General features: G+C 39.2%; 1 protein-coding gene across 1 annotated transcript in view; it reads right to left on the reverse strand.

The window, feature by feature from the left end:
• Positions 1–1,308: 1,308 nt before the first annotated feature.
• The window catches only part of TPCN2 (two pore segment channel 2), a 50,917-nt gene continuing 27,768 nt past the window's right edge, over positions 1,309–24,457 (reverse strand). Inside the window, exon 25 of the mRNA XM_048058659.2 lies at positions 1,309–23,939. Within this exon, the coding sequence (XP_047914616.2) occupies positions 23,861–23,939 (79 nt within the window). The 3' untranslated portion in view covers positions 1,309–23,860. The remainder of the gene's footprint in view (positions 23,940–24,457) is intronic.

The raw sequence follows: 24,457 nt of genomic DNA on the forward strand, positions 1-24,457 counted from the left end.
GATTCAAACCCCAGAAGCCAATGAACATCTTTCCCCAGATGTCAATTGTTTCCAAACAGTTTCTCTTACTCATTTCCAGTGCAATGCGGGAGCGGGGGGGGGCAAACAAATTCAACTGCCAGGAGGCAATCCTCCGATTTCACCACTGCAGCTATGGACAGATGCCAACGCTGCACGCAGCCTCCCAAACACACTCATAAGGTAATTGATATTTTATATTCAAAACAATAAGTTATCTTCATTCACAAGGAACTATTAAGACAGAGTTTCAGGTTCCGTTCTCCCCAGCACGTTACAACGACAACTCCACGCCAGGAGCAGCCACATGGCCTAAAGGTGCCAAGCTGGCAAGGATCCTCCCTCTCAGCATTCAGCATCTAACCCCTTGGCAAACCCCTCAGCAGTTGTGCTTGGCTGCTCTCGGATCCGTCATGTGGTTAGGCTGCTGATAGCATAGGAGGGTGCTGCGTCCTCTGGGCACCATTTCACTTTAACACCTGTCTGATTCAGAGGAATGCGCACACATGGGAAGCAAGATCCCCGCACAAATCCTCCCAGAGACCCGGAGCACATGCTCCATTTGTTCCTGAAAGGGGTCGTTTCCTCAGACCCACAAGTGCTCCCCCCCCTTCCCTTCATATATCTGTATACAACCCTTAGAGGGTCCTACATCCTGCCATGCATTCCACATGTGTTGGACGTTTGCTCTGTGAACCACGAATACAAAACATAGCCTTTTTGTATATAATGAAATCTCATATTTTATTGTGCTCATATAAAGCCATTTCTTTGTGAATAAGACTTTTTTATTTGTGACATTTTAATGATCTACAAATGTTTGGTATAGATGAAAGGAAATGATTATTTCCAGGTCACCTTGGAGTAATATTTTTGATGGGCACCATAATTCCAATTAAATTGAGTAATAAGGGAGTGGGGGGGGGACCCTTCAAACATTTAAAGTGCCACTGAAGCATAAATATTTTTAAAGAAAAACATAAAAAATAAAGCATTCATCATTTACCGCAAGCCACAAAATGTCAGAGAGGACCACAGATAAGAAAATTCAAAGATGTTTTTCCACTGGGGACTTGTCAAAGAAAAAAAAAAAAACCAAAAAAAAACGTGGCCCTGAGGACACACAGACGGTATGAACGTAACTCTGTGCCCCAGAAACGTGGTGCACTGCTGTAATGAAGGCGGCCATTTTTCATGTCATAGGGTTTTGTTTGACTTGGGCCACAAGCTCAGTCAGGAAAATAACCCCAAGTCAGGTCCCCGAGAAGCTCGTGTCAAAATCACAACTTACCATCACAAATTTGGCAGATGCAGCGCTCCAGTGAGGCCCAGGAGTGCTCCGGCAGAGGTGTGGTAGGTGTGCAGAGAGGCGTGTTGAGACTTTTCATAGCACCTCGCTAAATCTGTGCCTGTCCAAAAGCACGGCAGTCAAGCTCACGTTTGCATGAACAACAGCCTGCTCTGATTCATCCAGAACATTCTGACACTTTTGCACATGGTTATCTTTGGATCAGACACTCTGTGAAGCCTGTGAAATAAATGCAGTTCTTCAGTTGCTAAGTTAACAGTCACAAAATAACTGCTATCGCTCGGTCTGGCGAGAAGACTGTCACGTTGCTATTGCGATTTTTGTTTAGCATCAAGCTTGTGGCCCACAGACCCCAGCCAAGGCCTTGCTGTGCCAGGCAGAGCACTAAGGCAGAACACAACACCTGCTCACCGCACGTAATCCTGTACCTATCAGCACTCCTATGTTTAGCCATCGGAGTTGTGAGCCTTTAAAAAAAATGGGAAAAAAAAATCACACACAAAAAAACACTACTAAGAGCTTTGAGATCTTCATATATATAAAGTAATATAAGCTCAAACAGGACTTTGCAACCAGAAGGTCACTGGGGCTGCCCATATACAAAAAAAAATTTAAAGGTACTGAATAAAAGATGGGAGAAAGAGTTCACAAAGTAAGTCTCCTCATAACTTACTCTAACATCAGTTAAGTTTATTTTGTTTCAAGGGACCCTGGATTTTTCTTTCTTTCTGCAACACTTCTCCTTCACTGTTTATTACAATAAAAGCTCTTTTCCCCCTCTTCTGAAACACTTGCCTTCCCCAGAAGACTAGGGCGACATACGGGATGGACGCTGGGAGACCAGGACCAATTAAAGATCCAGTATCTTGGAGACTTTTCTGGCCACAAGCCAACCCTTTCTGGAATGGAAAAAGCTTTTCAATAAAGCGTTTTCAGTAACAAATTCAGTATTTAACCCTTAGGAAGTAAGGAAATATCCCAGCTTAAAACTGTTATTCAGTTGCATACAAAAATGCTAATTTAGATGATTTTTAAGAGCTTCTGGAACTACATTATTCGCCAGTTCTATTTCTCTGTGACCTGGGCAGTTGATTTTGTTGTGATTAAAGCACCTGGCTCTTGGAGCAAGGGAGACGAAAAATAAGTACCAAATAAACATATAAAACTCTCTAACAACATTCCTGGAATAGTTTTTCTGTAAGTACATGGCATGTTCCAAACACATGATTTTGTAGTACAAAGATTTTATTGGCTTCACTGCTCAGTGTGGTCATCTCAGATTCATGCCAAATGAACCTACGATGCTGTATCCTCATTTATTTTCTGCCTCCATACACAAATATACTCTTTTTAAGAAGCGAGTTCCTGATTCCTGCACAATTCACAAGCAGAATACGCGCTCCATTATCTTTCTCTGCAAATGATAACCAAGATCAGGGCGCTGCATGTTACTCTTGGCGACTGAGCTGCGAACAAGCACAGCACCTCAAAGAGCCAGCAAAAACATGAGCTGGGGAAGAGGGTTTGCCTCTGACAGGTTCCTCGCACCTCCTCCCTGCAGCAGCCTGCTGCTCCGTATCAGGAGCAGACTCGTTGTCATGCAAGGCTCAGGTGGGGTGAGCCCTTGAATGAATGCAACATAGGGCACAGCGTATTTACGTGTTATGGGAAGACCAAGAAAATAAATGCAATGTCAGAATGAGAAAACCCTCCAGCTTCAATTACATACGTGTAAGCCTTCTACATGAATAGACCCTGCCAGATGTTTCCCTATCATAATACACTTCCCCTTATTAACATCACTAAATAAATACAACTTACCAAATCAAATTCTGACCATTTACCCCATTTTAAATTTAATGAATTTTCCCAGCTTTACGCCCTTTTCTCAGTATGCAATCTAAAGTTGAGAGCTTCTTCACAATAGCACGCCTGACTGGGGATTTTTAAGAACAGCGATTATGCCATGACACAAGGGTAGAACAGTGTTTTAAAGGGCTGCTGACTCTGGACAATTTATATGCTAATTTCAGAAATGATTCCTCCTACATTAAATAAGGAGCTAAGGAATGTTCCAAAGGTCTGGACAGCCCACACCATTAACAGATTGGGTAAATCAACGCTAATACTGCCCACAGCGTATTACACCGTGTGAACTTTCTTCGCTGCACACACTTTACTAATTTTAGTTCCACGTGGTTCCTCAGCTGACTGACCAAAATATAAACTATACCAGCTCCCTAAAGCCTCCCTATGCCCATCTTGACCTTGGACTTGCCTTTAATATTCAACTCGAGGAAAAAACTGAATGGTCACACTTTTTTATTCAGGGTACATTTATAAATGGTTTATAAAGGGTTAATAAATGATTAATAGGTTATGAAAGTGTTAAGAAAGCAAAGACAGCTACAAACAATAAGGATAGCTGTTATACACACCTAGTAATGGACATTCAGCTTTTTAGGGAATCCCAGTGCAGACCCATACATTCTATTCTGAACTCGACCAGCATAAAGACTAAGTATGGCCAATAATTCAAATATTTTCAAGCTTGTTTGAGCACTGACAAACCTCCAGCATTTATTAGCAGGGTTCTAAGGTTATTATTCTCTTAAAGCACAAGTCAAATTTGGCTCCAAATTTAGACTTTGTACAAACAAGCTGTAATAATGCCTTAGAATAACACAAAGATTTCCAGTTTTTATTTTACTCCCAATAAAAAATGATCTTTAAACAAATGCTCATATGGCATATGTAATCCTAACAATGCAGAACTGAAAAACTCAAAGTGAAACAGGCATCACTAAATCAAAATAGACTGATAATAAAATACTAAGATCAACTGTTTTTTTTTTTTTTAAATTCCTTCTGATTTTTGTGTCTTAGCTGGCTAGCTACAGTGCTTAAATAAGGCATTAATGCAAATGTGATGCTGACTTTAAGTGCTTGATTGTCACAGAAAAACTCTCATTCATGATTAAATCTTGGTTTCAGAAATTAATTCGAATCAGCATCCAGAGACTTTGCAGCATCTCCTGCATTATCATGATGTGACAAGTTGCAATCATCTCTTACTAGCAAACCAAGGGGCTAAATACTATGACATACCTTCACAAAAATTGCATTTCTTTTCATCTGAAATAGAGAGCTTCATATACACTTTTTTTTTCTTCATTTTTTTTCCCCACTTAATGCTGAGGATGATACTGAATGCAACTCTCGATCTCCTAATACCCTTCCTAACAGAAAAGGTAACATTTCAGGGACATTGGAAGTTGGATACTAAGTCAAAAGAGCACTGGGCATGCACCTCCTCTCACCGAATTCAATAGCTGAACTTCCTCTGAATGCCAAGGAATTGGATTAGGTATTCTGTTTATAGTATGGGTGCCAGCAAACTCGCTCCCCCATCACACGCACACTGCCTAATCGATGCGCTACAACTTAATTACATCATAGGAGCTCTCTCTCAGCAAACTACAATCAGTTCTGAAGTGCAGCCTTCCATGAAGCAGTACAAGTGGGACCCCAAGACCTGAAACAGCTAATACATCACACACTGCCAAGAACATACTTTGCTATACATCAGACAACTCAGTCAAACAACTCCTGATAATGATCAATGATGGCAAATTGGCAGCTGGACTACTGGAAAAACTCCAAACTTTACCTTCCAGCTACAGGAATGAGGAGGATATATGTGAATGTGATCTTTGGCAGGGAAAGGTACATTGTTTCACTGCTGTGGGAAAAATGCTCAATGCTTAAACATTTCTTTAAAATAAGATTACAATGAAACATTATAGGCAGCATTATTAATGATAATCAACTTTCCTGGCTAAATGAAAAAACAACTTCAAACTCATCTCCAACCTGCAAGAAAAAAAATCCTGTGTTTCATGACCTCATTTTTTATCTGAGCACTTCAATAGAAATACTTACTGGAAAGAGAACAGCCCTTGTGTGTTTTAATTTTTGAGACTCGAGGAAGTTCCCAACTTACCTGTTTTTTCTCCTCATCAATGAATAAGAAGATTAATCAAAGTTTTGAGAAGGTCAGGCTATAGCACATTTGAGATACTGACAACACGAACACTGCACCCTAAATTTATTTCAGAACAATGAACCTTGTACAGGAAATGATGGACCTCTGAAGACAGAGACACTATATACATATACGTACACTATAGATATACTATACACTATATATATATGCAGTATATATATACACATACATATATATATATATGGCTTTAAAAAGGATTTGGGGATCTCAGAAACTCAACTTGTTGCTGAACTCCATGATACACAAAAAGAATGAGCAAGCTTTATAATCTTTGTGTCAACACCATTGCCATAAAGCATTCTGTTGCTTTACACCAAGTCAGGACTTTCTCTCAAACCATAAAACATTCCAGCACCGACCACGCTGGAGTATTGCCACAGCTACCATTGGGGCAGTATCTCACCTTGCACACACAACACAGGAAGCATTGAAGAGGCACTATACGTTATGGGAAGCCAGTTTCAAGAAATACATTTCTCAGATATTCCATCTTTCCTGCTTTTCCCAGGACAAAAAGAAAAACCTAGTACATTGATAAGAACATTGCTAAATATTCATACAGATATGCTCACTAAGAAACCACTAGTGAAGTGCATGCAGACAGAAGTCTGCTATTAAAAATATATGTTCATATATACATAGATGTGCAAAAACACTGTACACTTCGCAATGGAAAGAAGACAACTGATCCTGAGAGACCTTTTGCAGACCCTCGGTCTTCATCTCAGCTTTATTCCATCATCCTTTACCTCCTTTGCAGATCAGGCAGCTGCTTTCCCTTTGCCAATTTAGCTTCCCCCAGAATAGAGAATATCTCAAAAAAGAACAATGCTAAAATTAATATGATTTTATTATATTATTACCTCTCTGAACGTCCCTTTCTTCATGCTGTCTTTTTAAATTATAGCTTCACTGGGACAGGGATCATTTCTGTTCTGCGTCTAATGCAACACAGCCCTGCTCTTAACCAGCCTCTAGTCACTACCATAAAAAGTAGAGAATAAAAAGAAACTGCTTTTGCCCTAGGTAAATACTTTACAGAGTGATATTAATCATATTTATCCATCTTTGCAAAAGGAACCCTAGAAAGCACACAACAAGCATGCAACATTGTATAGAATCTAAGCTACTAATTCTTTTGAAAAACATTCACTCATTTCAAACAAGGCTTATAACAAGAAATGTGATCACGCTTTTACTCTAGGCACCTCAGAAATAGTAAGTCCTGGTGGTAAATTTGTTTTTATTCAAGTCTTGCTCATTTTTCTTTTCAGGGTACTTAGCAATGATTTATTCCTGCTCACAGTCACTCCTTCTCTGCACTGAACTGCCTGGATACAATTAAGAAAACATTCCATTGGCAAAAATGGTCCTGAGAGATCACATTTGGATATAGAAGAATCCAAAAGACTCAGGAAGACACTCTGAAACCCATTAAAACTGGTCTCTGAACATGTCCATCTAAGTATTTTTAACTGAAAATTTTATAATAATGTTTTACTTAATTTTCTTAACAGCAAAGCACTTGGAAAACATGAAGAGCTAGGTTATACGTATGCTGCCAATCTGCTTTTAGGGTCAAAAAACCTGCAGTGACATTCTTTGCTATTTTCATAATACACCACATATCTGACCAAAGACCACTGAAACCAGTGGAAATCTTTCAGTCTCTTCAGTGGACTTAGAATCAAGAAATAATTCAATTTTCTGCAAAACAGCTCAAAAGCAACTCAACCACAAATTCTGTAGAGCAGTGAATGAATTTCTACCACTTTTAAGAGCAGGAACTCTGAATCCCAGTCTTCTAGTTAGGAAAAATGTGTTGGGTTATTGCAGGAACTAGCCCATTCTCAGATGCCAAAAGAATCTGTTTACTTTCCCGTGAAGCTCAAGTTTCCACCTTTGGCTATGTTCTCAGAATACAAAGTCCTGTTTTTAACCCAACTCAGTAGGACATGCAACAAGGAGAGTAGAAGAACTTTCCTGAGAGTGCACTGAGTTGCCACCCAAGGCTGCTGTAGAGAGACATCAGCGTCAGATCAAGATTGACCATTACAGTCACCTTACCTAATAAGCTCCCTCATGCAGACCAGAAACTATCGGGCAGATCTAACTAGCTTAAAACTGCACCTCACAGAAAGGCATCCACTCAGCAGCTCTGATGTAAATCAATAATGCTTCAAAACGTCGTACTGCTTGAAAAGTGACATCTGAAGTTTTTGCTAGGAACATTACTCAGACATGTAAAGCATGTAAAGGATGTACCTCCTAGCTTAGTATGGTATGCGGCATACATCGTGCATTCAGACAGCACCAAGTGTTTTAGTTCTATGGTCAAAACCTGGCGGGAACAGTTCTTTCAGAAGGGAAGTTTCAGTAGTGTAGTCATGAATTTAAGGTAAGGTAAGTAGGCAGTAAATCCTTCAGCCCTGTGCTGGTGAATTTATGGAGAGGAAACACACAAAAGATGGAAACATTATTTTATGAATAATGCACAATCATTTATTTCCTTTTATATAAGACCATATGAAATTCCAAAGCTCTGTGGTACACCATAAAAGAGGCACAAAAACCTGATTTGTCATTTCAGAAACCTAATTTACCGCTGAATGAGGGTAATATGTCAGGACTTGAACAAGAACATTCAAAATGCTGAAGAAAGAGCAGCATAGATGCTTCTCTGGACAGCTATGATCAGACCGTATCTGAAACATCCTAGGCTATATCGCAGCAGAACTCAGTATAAAAGCAACTACATGGACTACTGACAGCTACTTACCACGCGCAGAGGTATCGATACCACTACCTGCCAACATTACAGCTCATGCTCAGCATAGATTCAAACTGAGCTACTCTACATTTTTTACATTTCAGTTTCCCTGGGAAATCAGTTCCACGCTGAGGACAGTATACAGACTGGAACACCAAAGCATGTGAAGCCACCAGATGCCAACAGGGCTCACATGGTCACACGTACATTGACCTGCTGTCCACACGGAGATGCCACTTCAAAGTAACTGCATTTCATCCCAGATTGCCCCCAACATACATGAGTGCTTTGATGCATTACGTTGGCATTCTTCAAAATGACAGTGACCTCTTTCCTCTCCTCAAAAATTTGTGTAGAGAATTCCCTAATTACAGTCCAGCTGTCTAGCTAAAATAGTTAAAATAGGCAAGGCACTGAACCTAGAATCATCCTGTGACACCCGTGGGGTTTCGATGCACTTTCGCTGAATCCAAGGCAGATCCAAGGGAACCTTCATGAATTCCTGCTAGAGTTACTAGCAGATCTGACCTTCGGTTGCAATCACTGAAGCTGTAGGGACTCTGGGCACCAGGCAGCATTTATCTTACAGATCCTCATGCTGTTTTGTTAACACCAAGTTTTTTTTTTTTTATCTCCTAGAGATCTGCCGTAAAATAGACAAGATCACAACAGCCTGCAGAGGTACACATACAATTACCAGCTTGCAAACTGCCCTTTTCCATCCACTGGAAATGATCAAATATCTTTGACACAGGGAAGCTTAACTGAGAGGAAATGGTTGCTATCCTCTTGAAGTAACCCTTAGGGAAGACGAGAATGTCAGTGCAAACTTGTGGGAAAAGAAAGGTTTTCTATTGTCAGCATGTAACATAGGCAAAGGACAACAGGCACGGTGTTTTTTCTGCAATTACATTGAAGGACCCCTGAATGGGGAGAAAATGAAAGCCGGAGGCAATTCATTAAAAAAAAAAAAAAACACAAAAAAACAAACACACACAAAAACTACAACAAAACAACAACTAAGAAAATATCTATCAGTTAACTGGAGGATTGCAATGTTCGAGATTTAGAGAGCTGATTCCTCAAAAAGAAACAGCACACAGCCTTCAAAAGCCATGAAGCATCAGTACCATAACCCTTATAAGGGACTGCAAATAGCCTTCTAACATTTTCCAGTACTTCTCTCCTCAACTGTTGTCGGTCCAGAAGAAAATGAAAAATATCTGCTACACATACCACAGACAAAAATTGACAGAACTCTCATCAGTCACCTTCATTTTCTACCACAAATTCTCTTAATCACCCACAGTCTGACATAAACCCAAAGTGGCTCCAAACAAATTCTCTACAGATAAAAAGCTCAGTGTCGTTTCTACCAACATGTTCACACTGATGACTCCATTCCTAGCACATGTGCGCATTAGTGGCAAAGAGAGGTATGGGAAGACTTTGCATGCTTGACCCTCAGTACCACGATTCCTATCATTTCCACTCTTCTTCTTAATGTTCTGCAGAAGTTAACCACAGAGCATGGAAGTAAATAAAGAAACACCACATGAGGGGACACTTGTTCCACATACAGGCAAATTCAAATAAGCCCAGAGTTGTGTGGATCCACCAGTTAACAAAAGAACTAGTTAGGCTAATAAGAGAAAGTGGCAGGGAAAAAAAGTGAGTTCATTATAGTTAAATCATTTGCAGACAAAGAGAACAACATCCTTAAATGTAGTAACTTCCTGAGATATGGTCCAAATACAAGCAAAAATGTTCTCACTGCCATCACACTGTCTTCATCACCTTTCCCCCTTCTTGGTTTTATGCCTTCCACTAGGCACAAAAGGCACATCCTTTGTCTGTAACTTCCACCTTAATTTGTTCTGCAAGTGATGCCATATCTTACATTTTTTGCAGAAAGCATGTTATGACATTGCTTAGAAAGGTGTTCATTTTGGCCTCACAAATCAGTGCTGATGCCTCAGCCCTCTCCATGTTACCCTAACAGTTGAGATCACTTGAAACATCTGTGCTTGCTCTGACTCCCTGTGCCTTCTGCTTCCTGAACACAGAGGCGCAAACACACAGCAGCAGGGCTTCATCACAAAGGATCAAACCAGGATGCACTTGGTGAAGACAAATCGTGGAATTTATTTTCTGCTTCGGGTTTTCCAGAGTTGACCTCCTTGCCACATTGCAAGACCCATTTATTGTGTAGTGCTAGAGTGGAAAGCAAGCACAGATTATTGGCCAGGGTGCTGAGCATGCACGGGTTACAAACTACTTGCTGCTGGTCGTACTTGGTATTCAAAGACTGCTTTAGCTACACAGTTTACATCGGTTAAGTGCCTGCTTGCTCGGAATGGGTGAGCAGAACTAAAGAAAAGAATAACCAGATCTTCCTATAGCTGACTAACTTCATAATGTGTACAAGGAAAAGGAAACACGTATGTTTGTACCGATGCATGCTACATTTGATGTATCCTCCTTAAGGTCATAGAACATTCCTTTGTATTAACTACATCGTGAGGTGTACAGAATCAGCACTCTTCAGGGCTGATATTAAAGTAGAAGACAAAACAAGTGAAAACAAATATCTGATCTCTTCACTGAAATGAAAAAATACACAAAGAATACACTTACTCTCTAGTTCCAAAAGAAAACAGTATTTTCAAAGTCCTTGAAGCACCATGCACATCTTTCAGCCAAAAGAGAGACCCAATATTTAAATTGTAGAATAAATACAGAGAGGTGAACGTCTACCTAAAAGGATAATAAATACTAACTGTCCTACTTCTCGTGCTTTTCTTACAAAAAGCTAGACATGACTAATAAAAACATTGGCAGTTTTGGTTAACTAGCTAATGCTGGACACATTCACAGAACCACTTAGTTCCTTCTAGCAGAAGAATAATTTAGAACTATGACATGGCTTCACTCACAGCAGCACTGACCTATACATCTTAGGAACAAGCTTGAACTGTCAGGGATATGGGATCTAATTTGAGAGCTGTAGTTGTAGTAATCACATTAAAGCTCCTCACTGCTCTATCACAGAGCTAAAATTGGCGGAGGCCACACAGAGACACAGTTTTTATGTGCACACGTACATATATGTTTAAACACAAATACATTATATACACGCATATATATACACACACGCTAACACTCTTCAGGAGGGAAGTCTCCTCTCTCAGAGAGCTCTCTCATCACAGATATTCTGAGATAGTGTTTTAGAGTGGAAGATCTGTTTTCAGATACCTACATGAAAATTAAGCAGAACTATGGTCCTTTCTTTTGTTGGAATGCCACAGCAAGTGGTAAATGCTCTGCTGCCACCCAATGACTTATCTTGGTATTGCCCATTTCCCTCCACTTGATAACCACCCAGGTTAAAAAAAAAAAGTTTAATTAAAGACAGCACTTAGAGCTGAAGCACTTTGCATACCTGTGGTGCCTCGGACTTTAAGGAACAAGGGACATCGCTGTCCCTCTTCACCTGTATGCAAATGGCCCCAGTTCTTTTTATCGTTCTGCCAACAAAAGCATAATTTTATCTGAATTCCCAGTCACAAAAACATCATTGTGCTCTGGCAGTTAATTTTTACTGGTTTACAATGTACTTTGCTTTGCACGAGAGATAATGCCAGCTAACCACGGCAAACCTTTCACGTAGCTGTTATGCTTTATAGTTGATCAAAGCATTGATTTCGCAGTATTATGTCAATGCCAGACACGCTGATTCCCCTCACTGTTTTCACTCAGGCACTGTTTAGTTCCTTTCTTTGGTTTCTTTACAAAGCACAACTTGTTTTAGACCTTACTACTACATCTAAATTAAGTCTGCAATGGTATATAAACATAAGCAGTAGCCCACCAGGTTTAAGTGAAACAGGGAAACACTTTACTTGTATCTAAAGATTCATCCCACCTGTAATTATTATTTGAAAAGCCTTCAAGTGTTTATAAACACTACACCTTTTCTCACAATAAAAATATACAGCTGCAGAATGCTGGTTTAAAAAATTCAAGAAACTAGCAAAGAAATTTTGCCAGTACGTGTTTACACACAAGAACAAGCTGCTCAGTTCTGAAGAATTTGTCCACACTGCTAGGACAGTAACATGGGTATCTGCTCAAATCAGTAGAATTTGAGATTTGTAAAGCCAATTTATACACCAAATTACTTTAAAATGTGGTTTATATTTCAGTTATCAGCTTGAGATGCTATAAAAGACCCTGACTGCTCAATGGATGAATGCTCAACTGAGGGATTTATGATCAAAAGACAGAGGAACCACAATTACACATCTAAAGGAAGCCCAGCAGTGCCTGATTTATTTTCACATGTATCGTTATTATTCTTGTTTTGGCATGTAAGATACAGCAGGATGTCCCTGTCACCAGAACATACGCGTCCTGGTATGCACTGAAAACCTAAAGAAAGAAAGAACAATTCTTTCCCTAGAACTGTCCAAAAGAAAGACTGATCACTGTGTTGAAATTTAAAGGTTATTTTCAAAATTTTTTGTCCACCTCTGGGATTCTCAGAGATCAGAGACTGTTTTGAAATGCATCTGCAGCTTATGTTATTCACCTATATTTTATCCAAATGGGGCAATGAAACCGAATTTACCAAGTGGTAAGGAGTTTCACTTTATTTTCATACCTCAAGCACAACAATATGCATTCAAACTCAAAACATATCTTCCCAGATTTTTCCATTAAAACCAACCAACCAAAAAAGCCCACCTGATGGTATTCCAACCCCTTGATGCCGGCCCAGCACTTAACTATGCTGAGAATGTTCCATTAAAGTGCATCCAGAAGGGCTGATCCTGCAGCCCAACCTGCATGGTCCAAGTCTAAAAGGGGGTCTTCAACTCCCTCTGCTGGCAAAAACTACAACTAAAGAATTAATAAATAAATAGACACCACCATACCCTCAAAAGAAGAAAAACTGTAAGTCAAAACTAACCAAAAAAAGAAAAAAGAAAAGAAAAGAAGGGGAGGAGAGAGGGAAAGGGCACAACAGAATCATGATAGCTTGAGATTTTTTTTAAATTGTCCTCTGTTTTTTAATGTCTTCTCACTTTCTCCCTGCTTCTTCATTTTCTATAATAGTTAGGATTGAAACCCAGCTTACAAATACATACCAGGCATGAACTCACAAAGGCAGGCCTTAGGTCCTCTATACACCTCTCCAACATCTATATCCTCACACATCCTTTCACACACTCCCAGTGAGGGCTCTCCAACTTTTCACATTCTCCTACCCACAGCTGGCCTCTCCTCTCCATCTCACTGAAGGTGATGGGCACCTGCTTCTGCTTCCAGGAGAAAATACTGTCCTGGGTTCCTGCCTCTCCCCTGGGTAGGTAAAAGAAGCCAAGCTGCCCTGCTACTTGGCTGCATCTCCCCTAGGCTTTCCAGCATTCAGATGCACTCACACCAGCATCCTGCTATCTGAAGCCTACCAGACTCTGGAAGTATGTGTCTCAAAGTGAGATTATAGCACCTGAAAGGAAAACTCCTGCTCTCCCTATCTGCTGCTCCCATGAAGCAACAGTTTGTGACTGGGAAGCTCTAGAGATGAGCTCTGCACAGTTTCCTTCTTAAGCAATGTCAACAGACCACATGGAGCACGGTAACTGTGATGAGACAATCAATGCAATGAGAACACCCTTACAGGAAAAGGTGGGAGAACTGCTGGAAAGAAACCCACCATTGTAGCACGGACGCTTTGTCAAGGACCAAAATTATAACTTAAGGTCAAACTTACTGTGAAGAATGGTCCATTAAAGGTAATGAAGTGTCAGATTTGGGTTCAGTTCCCACTCCTGAGATAATTTCTTGTGCCCAAAGTCCTTTCGTCTCAGTCCCTCTCTGGAAAGTGTTTTTTCCTTGCCTTCTTCTGTTCATCTATTTTGACTGTAAGAGAGACTGCAAGCCCCAGTAAGCTCTGCCCCAGTAAGGGCAGACTCTGTGACTCTCCAGTGCTTTCTGTGATGGGTCACAAACTGGCTGTTGACTTGTCATTTCCTAATATAATTCTTTTATTTGTTCATCAGCAAACAAATACCATTTTATCCATTTTTAAAATGCATTCCAAAAGTGTTGCTAGAGCACTGGGTCTGACCTACTACAATCTTCCACACAAGTATTCATTTTTAAGTTGCAATTAACCAGCAAAGATGCAACTAAACAGACAAATACATACAGAAGTATTGTGCAGTGTTGTGACCATAATCCTGTAACATGATTTGAAGCATATATGGCAGAGCAGACTGTGTTAATCAGAGGACTCCAGTGCCACTACCCCCACTGGAAGCTCACTTTTGCATTAAGGTACTTCCAAATTCAAATTACAGCATTTTACACTTACCTTACCTGAGTTTGATCAGCATCACAAGGTGTAAGACAGACAACCAGATCTAATAATATAATAGTCATCAAAGCATCCCTTCTATGGGAAGGTATTTACCTCAATCTGAAAGTGAAACTGTGCAACTGTCACCAAAGGTCATCAAAAAGCAGTGTCAGGAAAAGCCATGGGGCACCACAGCACTCCTCGATAGTCTCAAGGACACAAGGCGCTGTAAACTTGCAGGGGAAAGAATGCAACTGTAGCAATGAGGTACCAGACATGATCCTTGCAAAAGCTCCATCAAGAGTTTGTTCTGTAAAATGATACAGTAAAATGTTCTGTAAAGTGTTAGCTGTTTTCTGGTAAGTCTTTCAGCACACTAACCTGCTGGTGGCCACAGAAAACTCAAGTGTAACATAACATATCCTGGACAATGCTTGTGAATCCCATCTTCAAGAACTGAAATTCCCTTCCTCCCAATGGGATTCTTCCATACACTGACGGATCACAACCCTTTTTCTTCTCTGAACCACCATCTTATTATCTATGTGGGATTTAACTCAACCCTGCCACTCCTTTACTAAGTAGATGTGGCCCTCCCCGAACACCTGTTCATGAGTGCCTTGTGAAGTCAGGTAACACCCCACTCTGTACAAATCAAGACATCACACACGGAACCTCAGGGCACAACTAAATATAAGGTCCTCCACACCTAAATTTCACAGTGGCCACCTATATGCAATGGAGGTCAGTTTTAGAAAACTTAAACCTGAAATCAAGCCTTCAACCCACACTTCACTTTCTAATATCTGCAAAATTAGAAAGTACAGGAGCCTGCTTTACAGATCTCTGGAGAACTATATCAGGATCACTCAGGAGACTAGAAGAGAACCAAGAACTTTGGAAAATGTCAGAGACAAAAGCTTAATAGCCACTGCAGAGGGTCTTGATCATGCAGATGTTTCAAATGTGTGCCTAATTTTAAAGTACTGAGTTTGATGGCAGTAGATATTACAGTGGGCACCAACCCAAGACAGAGCTAAGGAAGAAAGGCTAGTGGACAAAAAGGGAGAAAAAGCAGAGCATGAAAAATATTTTTTTCATGTGCTCTATTAGTCATTGTAATCTACCCTAGAGAGGCCCCAGCAAGCAAGTTAACTTCAGACCTCAATTACAACATGTGGGCAATTTTATTGCCCAACAAAAAGTACATTAGACATTTATGATCTCATTTTATTAAATTCTCCTACTTATGACGATCACTATTGGGTGTGCAAGTGTGTGAGTTTAATACAAAAATCCATACTATATTTATACATTAACAAGACCAAAAGCTCACCTGCATGGCAGGTGTTGCTGTGGGTACATGCTTGGGTTATGGATTAACTAACTGCTATCAAAAACTGGGGTCTATCTACCAAATCTAAAGCAAGAAAGGCAGGTGCTTTTCCTGCTGATCTAGCTGAGGGCTCTGATTGAATTACATCAGAAAAGAATAGCTTTGCTTTCTTCATGAAATCTGATTAGAAGAAGGGAGAGGTAACACCCTGCACAACATGGTGAAGCTTAAAAGACAATCTGCTCTTCTTACGGCCCTTTCCCCTGGCTACTTTGATCTAAGTTTTATTGTCTGAGTTTAACACCTTCACCTTTGATTTTACAGAGAAGTTCTTTCCTTAGAGTCATTTTTCTATAGCAAGTAATTGTTCAAGTCTTTTCAGAGAAACTACCAATTATCCAGGATGCTGGAAAATAAGCACTCGTAGTTTTGCTGAAATACAAGATTATTCTCACTGGTATTAAACAGGTAAGGGAAGCCACATTAAAGACTTAAGCTTTACTTTCTAAGATCATTACTTAATAAAAAGAGTACTGGCAACAGCTCAACTCACTGCGTGTGGAACCAATTCATTCCTAAACGCAAGAAGGAGACATAACATCATAAAATAATACGGGTTAGACTGGCTTTCCAGTTCACCTCAATTGGATGCTCACTGTATGAGACCGTTGTTATACTACCATTACCCAGTTCAATGCTATAGTGTTACAGTTTTACATCACACACAAAGCCATAGTTCTTTTCTGGAAGCTAATAGAACCCAGCCTGATTTTAGTCAGAATCCTGCACAATAATCCTAACTTTAAGACCAGAAGGGGTTTATATGCTTACCTGATGTGACAGCCTGTGTAACATAATCCTTACACTTTGACTCTAATTTCTGCATCCAGCCCGGCAACCTGTAGCCATATTAGAGATTGTATTTCACATTACAGACATGCACACCTGCTATACAATAGACGTTGGTGTTAAAAATGTACTCCATTTTCTATTTTGACATCAATTTCCATCCTCTCAAATGCTGATGATCCTTTGTTAGTGAGGTGATCCAGGGTAATTGGACATAGCTTTCAAAATTCAATATGCTGTTGCAGGCACTCACCAGCTCTGAAAAGTTGGACCATTCATTTTTATCTCAATGAAAAATACAAGCTGTATGAAGGGAGATGATGCTAAGGAAAAACTAAGCATTCCTGAAGTGAGTTCCAGGCCTGACAGCAGTGAGAACCAGAGCTGTCAAATAACTGCTATTTAATGATAGTCATCTTTTTTTTTTTTCCCCCCTTGTCTTTTTATACAACTACAGTAGCACCTTAGTTACTAGAATTTTGTAGGTTACTTACGTTTACTAAACTTCCAGCACATGGGCCAGCCTTAGATTATTCCTACTAAATGTTTGTGAATGACATGGCAGATCAGTGATAATCCTCCTTTTTTTAGGTAATATGGGAAATAAATATAGTTAGAAGTTTAGAGGTTCCAGGATTTTTCTGCAGCTTTAAAACAAAGTAAACAAAAGTGTTACATGCAAGAACAGGCAGTAGCAAAACTAAACCAATTGACATGGAAACATCAACATGATCTTATAAACATACACCTGAAGTTCACAGCTGTTGCAAAGAAAAAAGGCAGCATTGTCTGTTAGCGAAGGCAGTGAGCAGAGACTCCAGGTTTTATTCTTAACTCTCCCACGGATTTCAAGCTCAGCTGTGGGCAGATGACCAAATATCTCAGCTGATCATCTGTAAAATAAGGATAGCAATATTTTCCTATCCCAACAGGATGTTTTCAGTAAAGTACTTGGGAGGCACTCAAATAATGCAATGATGGGGGCCATGAAAGTATCCTCACAGAACAAAGACAACACCTGCTCAACTAGCTTAATGGAAAAAAGATGACCGAGCCTGTTATAAGGAATGTTTAGCATTAAAGAAAAGGACAAGCTGCAATTAGCTTCAACTTACAGTATGAAGGTCAAAAAATTAAAATCAGCAAGCCATTTTTATACCATTACTGTGGAAAAAAAGTAAGTATAACATTGGATATGAAAATAATTGCAAATAAAATACATGAACAGCTAGAATTAGAAATCAGGACAGATGCTTTTATTTTCCCTTTTAGTAGGTAGAAGTAATTCACGGCAAAACATCATTTTGCTACCTTTGGAAAACAAATGTGTATAAAACAGAGGTAACTGTAGCAGAGGTAACACCAGTTTTTCCTCCAAAATTGCAACAATTTTAGTCATTAGTTGATGCTTTAAAAACACAAACATACTTAGTATTCCTTGTGAGTCCATTTTATGCACAGTCTTGAAATTGTTTTCATATTCTGTATGGGAGATAACTACAGGTAACTCCCCCAGTAGTTTGCTGTACATATTTCTATGTAGCTAGTATTTGAAGAGCACCATCTTAGCCTTGAGGCTTTTTCCTGAACATTCTCTCTCCTTTTACGCAGGGAAAGTAGTAGTTCTATAAACACAGAAAAAGATTTAAGAATAGAACAAAACACGAGGTTTGTGAAGAAGGAAGTCTGAGGATCTGGTGTTTGTTCCTGGGTTAGCAACAGATTTACCATTACCTTACCTCCATTATTTAGATAGTCTATGATCTATTTTATCTTTAAAAAAAGAAGTGATGGTATCCCTGGAGGATGGATGCAGGAAAGCCCAGTTCACAGTTCTGAAAACTTTTCCCACATTCTACAGACTACTAATGCTGAGCACACTTCAGTCTCAGAAGCACTCTTTTTCACCCCAGCAGAGACTAAACGCTCAATTCTCAATGAAAGTATTCTGATCCCAAGTCACCCTGGATCCAGTGAAACATCATGCCAATTTTAATTAACATAATCCCAACAATCCAACTTCACTTTTTGTAAGATTTGCTAGCTGCTTCACTGTAAGAATCACACAGAGCATCAGTCCCCCGACAATTTTTTTAACTCATTCACCAAACTGTATTTGACAAAAGATCAAATGTGTTAAAAAAAAAAGTCTCATGCATTTTGTGACAACTGGTAGCAAGTAGAGCAGAGTGCCTAAATTAAGTGTTCCAACCACAGGAAAGACAAACAGTCATCTCATCTGCTCGGCTTGCAAATAAGCAAATGCATGAACTGTTAGAAGGGCAGCATGTTCTTCCTCTTGTCCAAAGAGGTGAGAGATATAGAAACAAGATTAAAGGGAAAAAAGTGGGGAAAACTGCACTGTTATGGGGAGATGATGGGGTGACTGAGGGAAGCTAAATTGAACATTAGTGACATAGCACATACAACTAAATTTCATCTTACTGCTTGACAGCAGGAGGCTGAAGGTGCCTGTTTTTTGCTATCCCTACTTGTAAAATACTTGTATGCTGTAAACATTTGTAAGCCATTAGCTAGAACCAACAGCACATGCTCTGAACAACAAAAGCAGGGTTTGTTACAGCCATGGGAATTCTTTCCAGTGAAATCACTGAGAGGTAGGCGGGACAGGATCTCAGGGACCAGCTGAAGCATCACCAAGCCGGGGCAGGTTCACAAACATCCAGACAAAGCTGTAGCAGGTGACTGACAAACCATTTCCTGCAAGGCCCTCCATTGAAGGGGAGATTTCAGTGCTCAGAGTTAGGAAGCATCTCCTCTTATCTAGGAACTCTTTCTGATGAAATCTGAATTATGACTTGTCCTACAATCAGTACACAGACATTACACAACATAAACAATCATCCCTCTCAAAACATTTATGTACTTAAATGCTGTTTAAAAACAATCTGCCCATCTCGTTTTCCTGAGCAAACAATTTCCTTCAAAATTCTTCCCAACACACAGCTTCCAAATCTCTCATAACCTCTGTTACTGTCCTGTAGCAAATGGCTCCCCCATCCTGTTCATTTTAAAGTGTGGGGCCCATAACTGGAATGGCAGTTCAAACTGGAATACCGAAGTAATTTTCTTTTGACCTCTTTCAGATGCTGTTTAGTCTGTAATATATCTAAAACCACTAAGATTTGTCCTCCAATACCACTTGGTCCCCTTTTTGTACTTCTACGTTTCGTACTTCTAAAATGTAATAGCCTATCTTTATTAAATTTTATAACAATAGTTTTTGGTCATTTCCTCTAGGTTATCACTGCCATTTTGAACTATATCTTATACAGTGTTTAGAGCTGAAACAGAAACCAAGTTTTATCCCCCCTCCCACTTATTTCTACCCAAAGTTCACATAATAAATGTCTCCAAACATTTAAAAGACTGCAAATTAAGTCAAAACCATTTAACCTGTGTAAAACTCCCCTCAGTTGGAAGGGCTTTTATTTAGACAGAAATCTAGGGAAAGAAAAATCAACACCTGCATTAAAAAAAAAGCACACACCTATTTTTATTTTAATAAAGAGTCAAGACACATGGAAACCTGAAATGACGTCATCTCACTAAAGGAATGTTAAGCAATAGCAGAAGTCATGGTAACACTATGTACAGCTGCTACTGCTCACAGCATACTGACAGGTGAAAAGAAACCATCTAACAAGCTACAAGATACCTTACATTTCAGAGATAATTAATCAATACTCCCCATCAGTTTCCTGATAGCTTGCTACGTCCCTATATTTTTCTGCAGGTTAAAAAATGTTGGAGAGATGAAAAAGCAACATTCCCTAAAATTTGATAAGAGATGTACAAGAACAATGCAATAAAGAGGCCAAGAAAGCACACATCACATACGCTACTCACACAATCCCTTGAAACACAGGAGGGTATCTTTTCCTTTGCCTGCAACTTCTACACAGTTACTAAAATCACTCTGGCTGCCCTATTTACAGGTCTGATTGAGATGAGCTTTTAAAATGTCATCATAGTTAAGGTTGATCACTGTTTTTGTGTTTCTACTGAAAGAATTTAGAACACTTGAATTTTCTCTCCTCTCTCCCTCCACTCCTAAATCTCTAGTAAAGTAATACAAATTCATAGCAGATGAGGAAGAAAAATAACATCTAAGGAATGTCAAATTAGCCAACAGTCTGGTGATTAAAGCCCTCCTTCAGAAGCTAGCAAAATCTGAGCACAATTTAATAAGGCAAGATCACCTTCTATTTGCTTTGGCTCTCACATGTTTCACCTAAGCCATTGCCAGAGACATTAACAAACCTAAGAAAGCCTTTAGCTTGACTGAGAATTGATTTTTTTTCTTGTTCTTAAAAAGAACAGAACCCCATTCAAAAGAATAAATCCAGTTTGCGGATGCATCAAAGACTAAAATGCATATGGAAACCAAACTCCCCAACACCCTCACTCAGTTCCAGAGAAGTTTCATCTTAAAAACTAAACATCTCAGGTACCTACAGATGACACTACATGCCTCTAGAAGTGGAGATAACTGAGCAGCATATTTTAGGTTCTGCATTTTGAAATCAAGCAGTTGTGTCCCACCTGCATGTAATCTCTTTCACAAGCCCAACCTTCAACTAAAAATGATAATAGGTACCGAACACAAGATAAATCAGTAGCAGAGAGAGGTGAGGAAAAAAAATAAAAATAAAAAACCAACGCAGGAATCACTAGAACACCTCAATTATTTTCATATTTTAAAAAGAAACTTCTTTTTTAATAATACAAACCTCAAATTTTACCCAGTTACATACATTCACTTTCATGATTTATACAATTTTTGTGCAAGACTTGCAGCTATTTACATCTTCCAGTACAACTGCCTTTAGATACCACAATTTTATATTAACTTCTAGTTACATTTCCCATCTATTACACACAAGTGAAACAAGAACAAGACTAAGACTATTCCCTTTTGTCCAGATGTGAAAACTGCATAGTGGAGACAGTTATGATGTTTTTGATAAATCCACACCAAGTCATGTTGCTTTGGTAGACTGTATTGGAATGTAAAATGTAATGGTCAAAGAAAAAGCTTAAGAGACAGAAAAAAGAAAAAAAAAAAAGCTTGCAGACAGTCAGGAACTGGCCACCTACTTACTTTCTGACAAGGCAAAGTGGCTTCTCAAAGTACTTAGAAAAGTGGAAGACAAAAAAAAAAAAAAGAAGAGTGAAAAGGTAAACAGAGTATTTGAATTCCATTAACAGTGCCAATAAATTGGTGTTTTATGATTAAATGAAGCTAAAAGATGCAGAAACTATCCTGAAATAATATAGAAGTGTGCTGATACTTTTATCTACTTGCTATGATGTGTGTTCTAAGCTCATGGCAGAAAATAAACATGGTAATGCCACTGAAACCTGTGCAACTGGGTTACTGAGTGGATTACAAATCAGAGAAGAGAGAGTGAACACAAAACAAGAGCATGGCTACAGATGCAAGATTACAGAAGTATAGAAAGATGGCTGAGTGTCTCAGTGTTCAGTTCAGATTTGTGCTACACATACGCAAACTACAAGACACGTACTTTGTTCCAAAGCACAAGGAAAATTAGTAGCAGATAAAGAAACACAAGAACCACCACATACCTTCTAAACAGTGAGACAGCAATGCAGAAATATGCTTTTGAGCTCAACTGCAGCTTTATCCCAGATTGTTTCCTGCATTAGGGAGAGGAAACTAAGAAAAAAATAACAACAAAACAAGAGAGGGAAAGCAAGAGAGGGAAAAAGTAAACAGGATGGAGCTTGGCTCTTTCCTAAAATGTTTTGTTACCTAAAAAAGACCAGGTAATTCATAAATTTATAATGAGCTATATTGTCATTTACCTTCCCCACGCCTTTGTCAGTGCGGAGAATCACGGCAATGTCTATTTTAGTGACAAGTGTCTCAGTGAAAATTCAGTGCCCCAAAGAGTAGTTTCATTTTCACATATAGTAATTTTAGTTGGAATTGAATATGTTCTTCATAGTGATTTCCTAGTTACGTGACAAAGATTCAAACAAACACCTTTTTTAGAGGAATACTAAGGGCTAATGAAAAGCATGCAGACATAACTTACTGTTATTTCTCAAATTTAGATTTGTTGATTAAGTTATTTACACAAAAAGTACCACTCAGGTATATAGCATGCGGCCACAAAGCCATAAAAGAACATGATATTGCAACACTGGCTGAGCACTTTCAATTCCCTAGACTCAAAAAACTGAACTGCTGAGAGCTTTGATTATCCCATTCAGCCTTTTTTTTTTTTTGCCCTCCCTTTAAGTGGGAGACTTGCAGTGATTGTGATGCTACCTTCTGGCCAAAGTTCATTCCCCTCAGCTTTTTCATGGAACGTGATACAGTGTAGAACAGGGCTTGGAAGGAAGATAAAGGAAGAGTTCACTAAAAAGCAACATGAGAGAATATCTACTCTAAAGTAGAGCTGGGTTTTATCACATTGAAAACCACAAATGCTCAAAGTTACCAGCATGGTGCAACTAGTATGAGCCCTAGATCAAAAACAAAGAAAGAGGTTTGAAGTAAACACTCCCTGTGATTATATAAAGTGAATTTGTGTTCTAAAGTGATTAACTCCTGTAAATTTAGAAAGATAGGTTTGTGTCACATTTCAGAAAAATAGTGTTTCAGTCTCTCTATGGAAAGGTGAAGGATTTTGTTTTGGCCCTGCCTAATCCATTCCTGAATTGCAGGGCACAGCCCTCCCCACAATCCTCTACCATAAAAGGCAGCTCCATTTTCTTGTGCTTTTCAAAGTAGCAGGCTTAGTGGTTACAAAGTTCATGTTTTAAAGTGCACTGTCATTTTAACACTTTACCATCTTAAAAAAGAAAATAAAATTTTCAGGTACTAACAGTTTATAAAAATAATAGCTGCAATATTCCTCTAAAATTGCAACTTAAAACCAAGTCAAAATAGCAAAGATTCAAATATCTTTTTTTTTAAAAAAAGATACTAACCAACAATAAAAAAATTCTTTCTGCAAAGAATTACCAAGCAAAACCTTACATACTGTCCTGCAAGCCTCTCCTAACAGCACCTCACAGAAAATCCATCCAGTTTCTTCCAGCTGACAACCTCAAGAAAACAGAGGTCTAAATAAATCAGTCCTTCCCACCAGTCACCTACATAAGTGCAGGTGTGGATGCTGGTGCAGTTTTTCCATCAGCTCTTCTTCTGTAGGTTCTTCCAAAACATCTCTACAAAGAAAAAGCACGAGTTGTTAGGGACAGCAAAGGGAAGTTCTCAGCATTTGTTTTTGCAATGCACACATTGAGATGCAGCATGTGCTCATTTCATTCTTGAAATGAGGAATTAAAATTACAATAAAGTTGATGCTCCCTAAAGATGCATCTACTTGCAAGTGATCCATCCTTTGCAGATGTGTCATGGAAACCAGCAGCTGTTTTCCCATAAGGAGCAGGGAAACAATTTCCTGCACACAGTACAATACAACTGAAGGTCAGTAAATTTGTTTTCCTGAAAGATCTCCCCAATGAGAACATGTTCCCAATGCTACTATTGAATATCCAATGTGCACCAGAAGTTCTACGTGTGCTTGATCATCAACTATCAACTCACCACCCACAATTTCATAATAAGCCAAGAATTTGCATCACTTTCCTCATCTTCCCTTTTCTTCTACCTCTCAGCACAGCTCCCTCCACACACACACACTTCCAACACCTCTTCACCCATGATGCTATTGGCAGGAAGC

This window comes from Anser cygnoides, chromosome 5 (assembly GCF_040182565.1).
Source record: "Anser cygnoides isolate HZ-2024a breed goose chromosome 5, Taihu_goose_T2T_genome, whole genome shotgun sequence".
Lineage (NCBI taxonomy): Eukaryota > Metazoa > Chordata > Aves > Anseriformes > Anatidae > Anser > Anser cygnoides.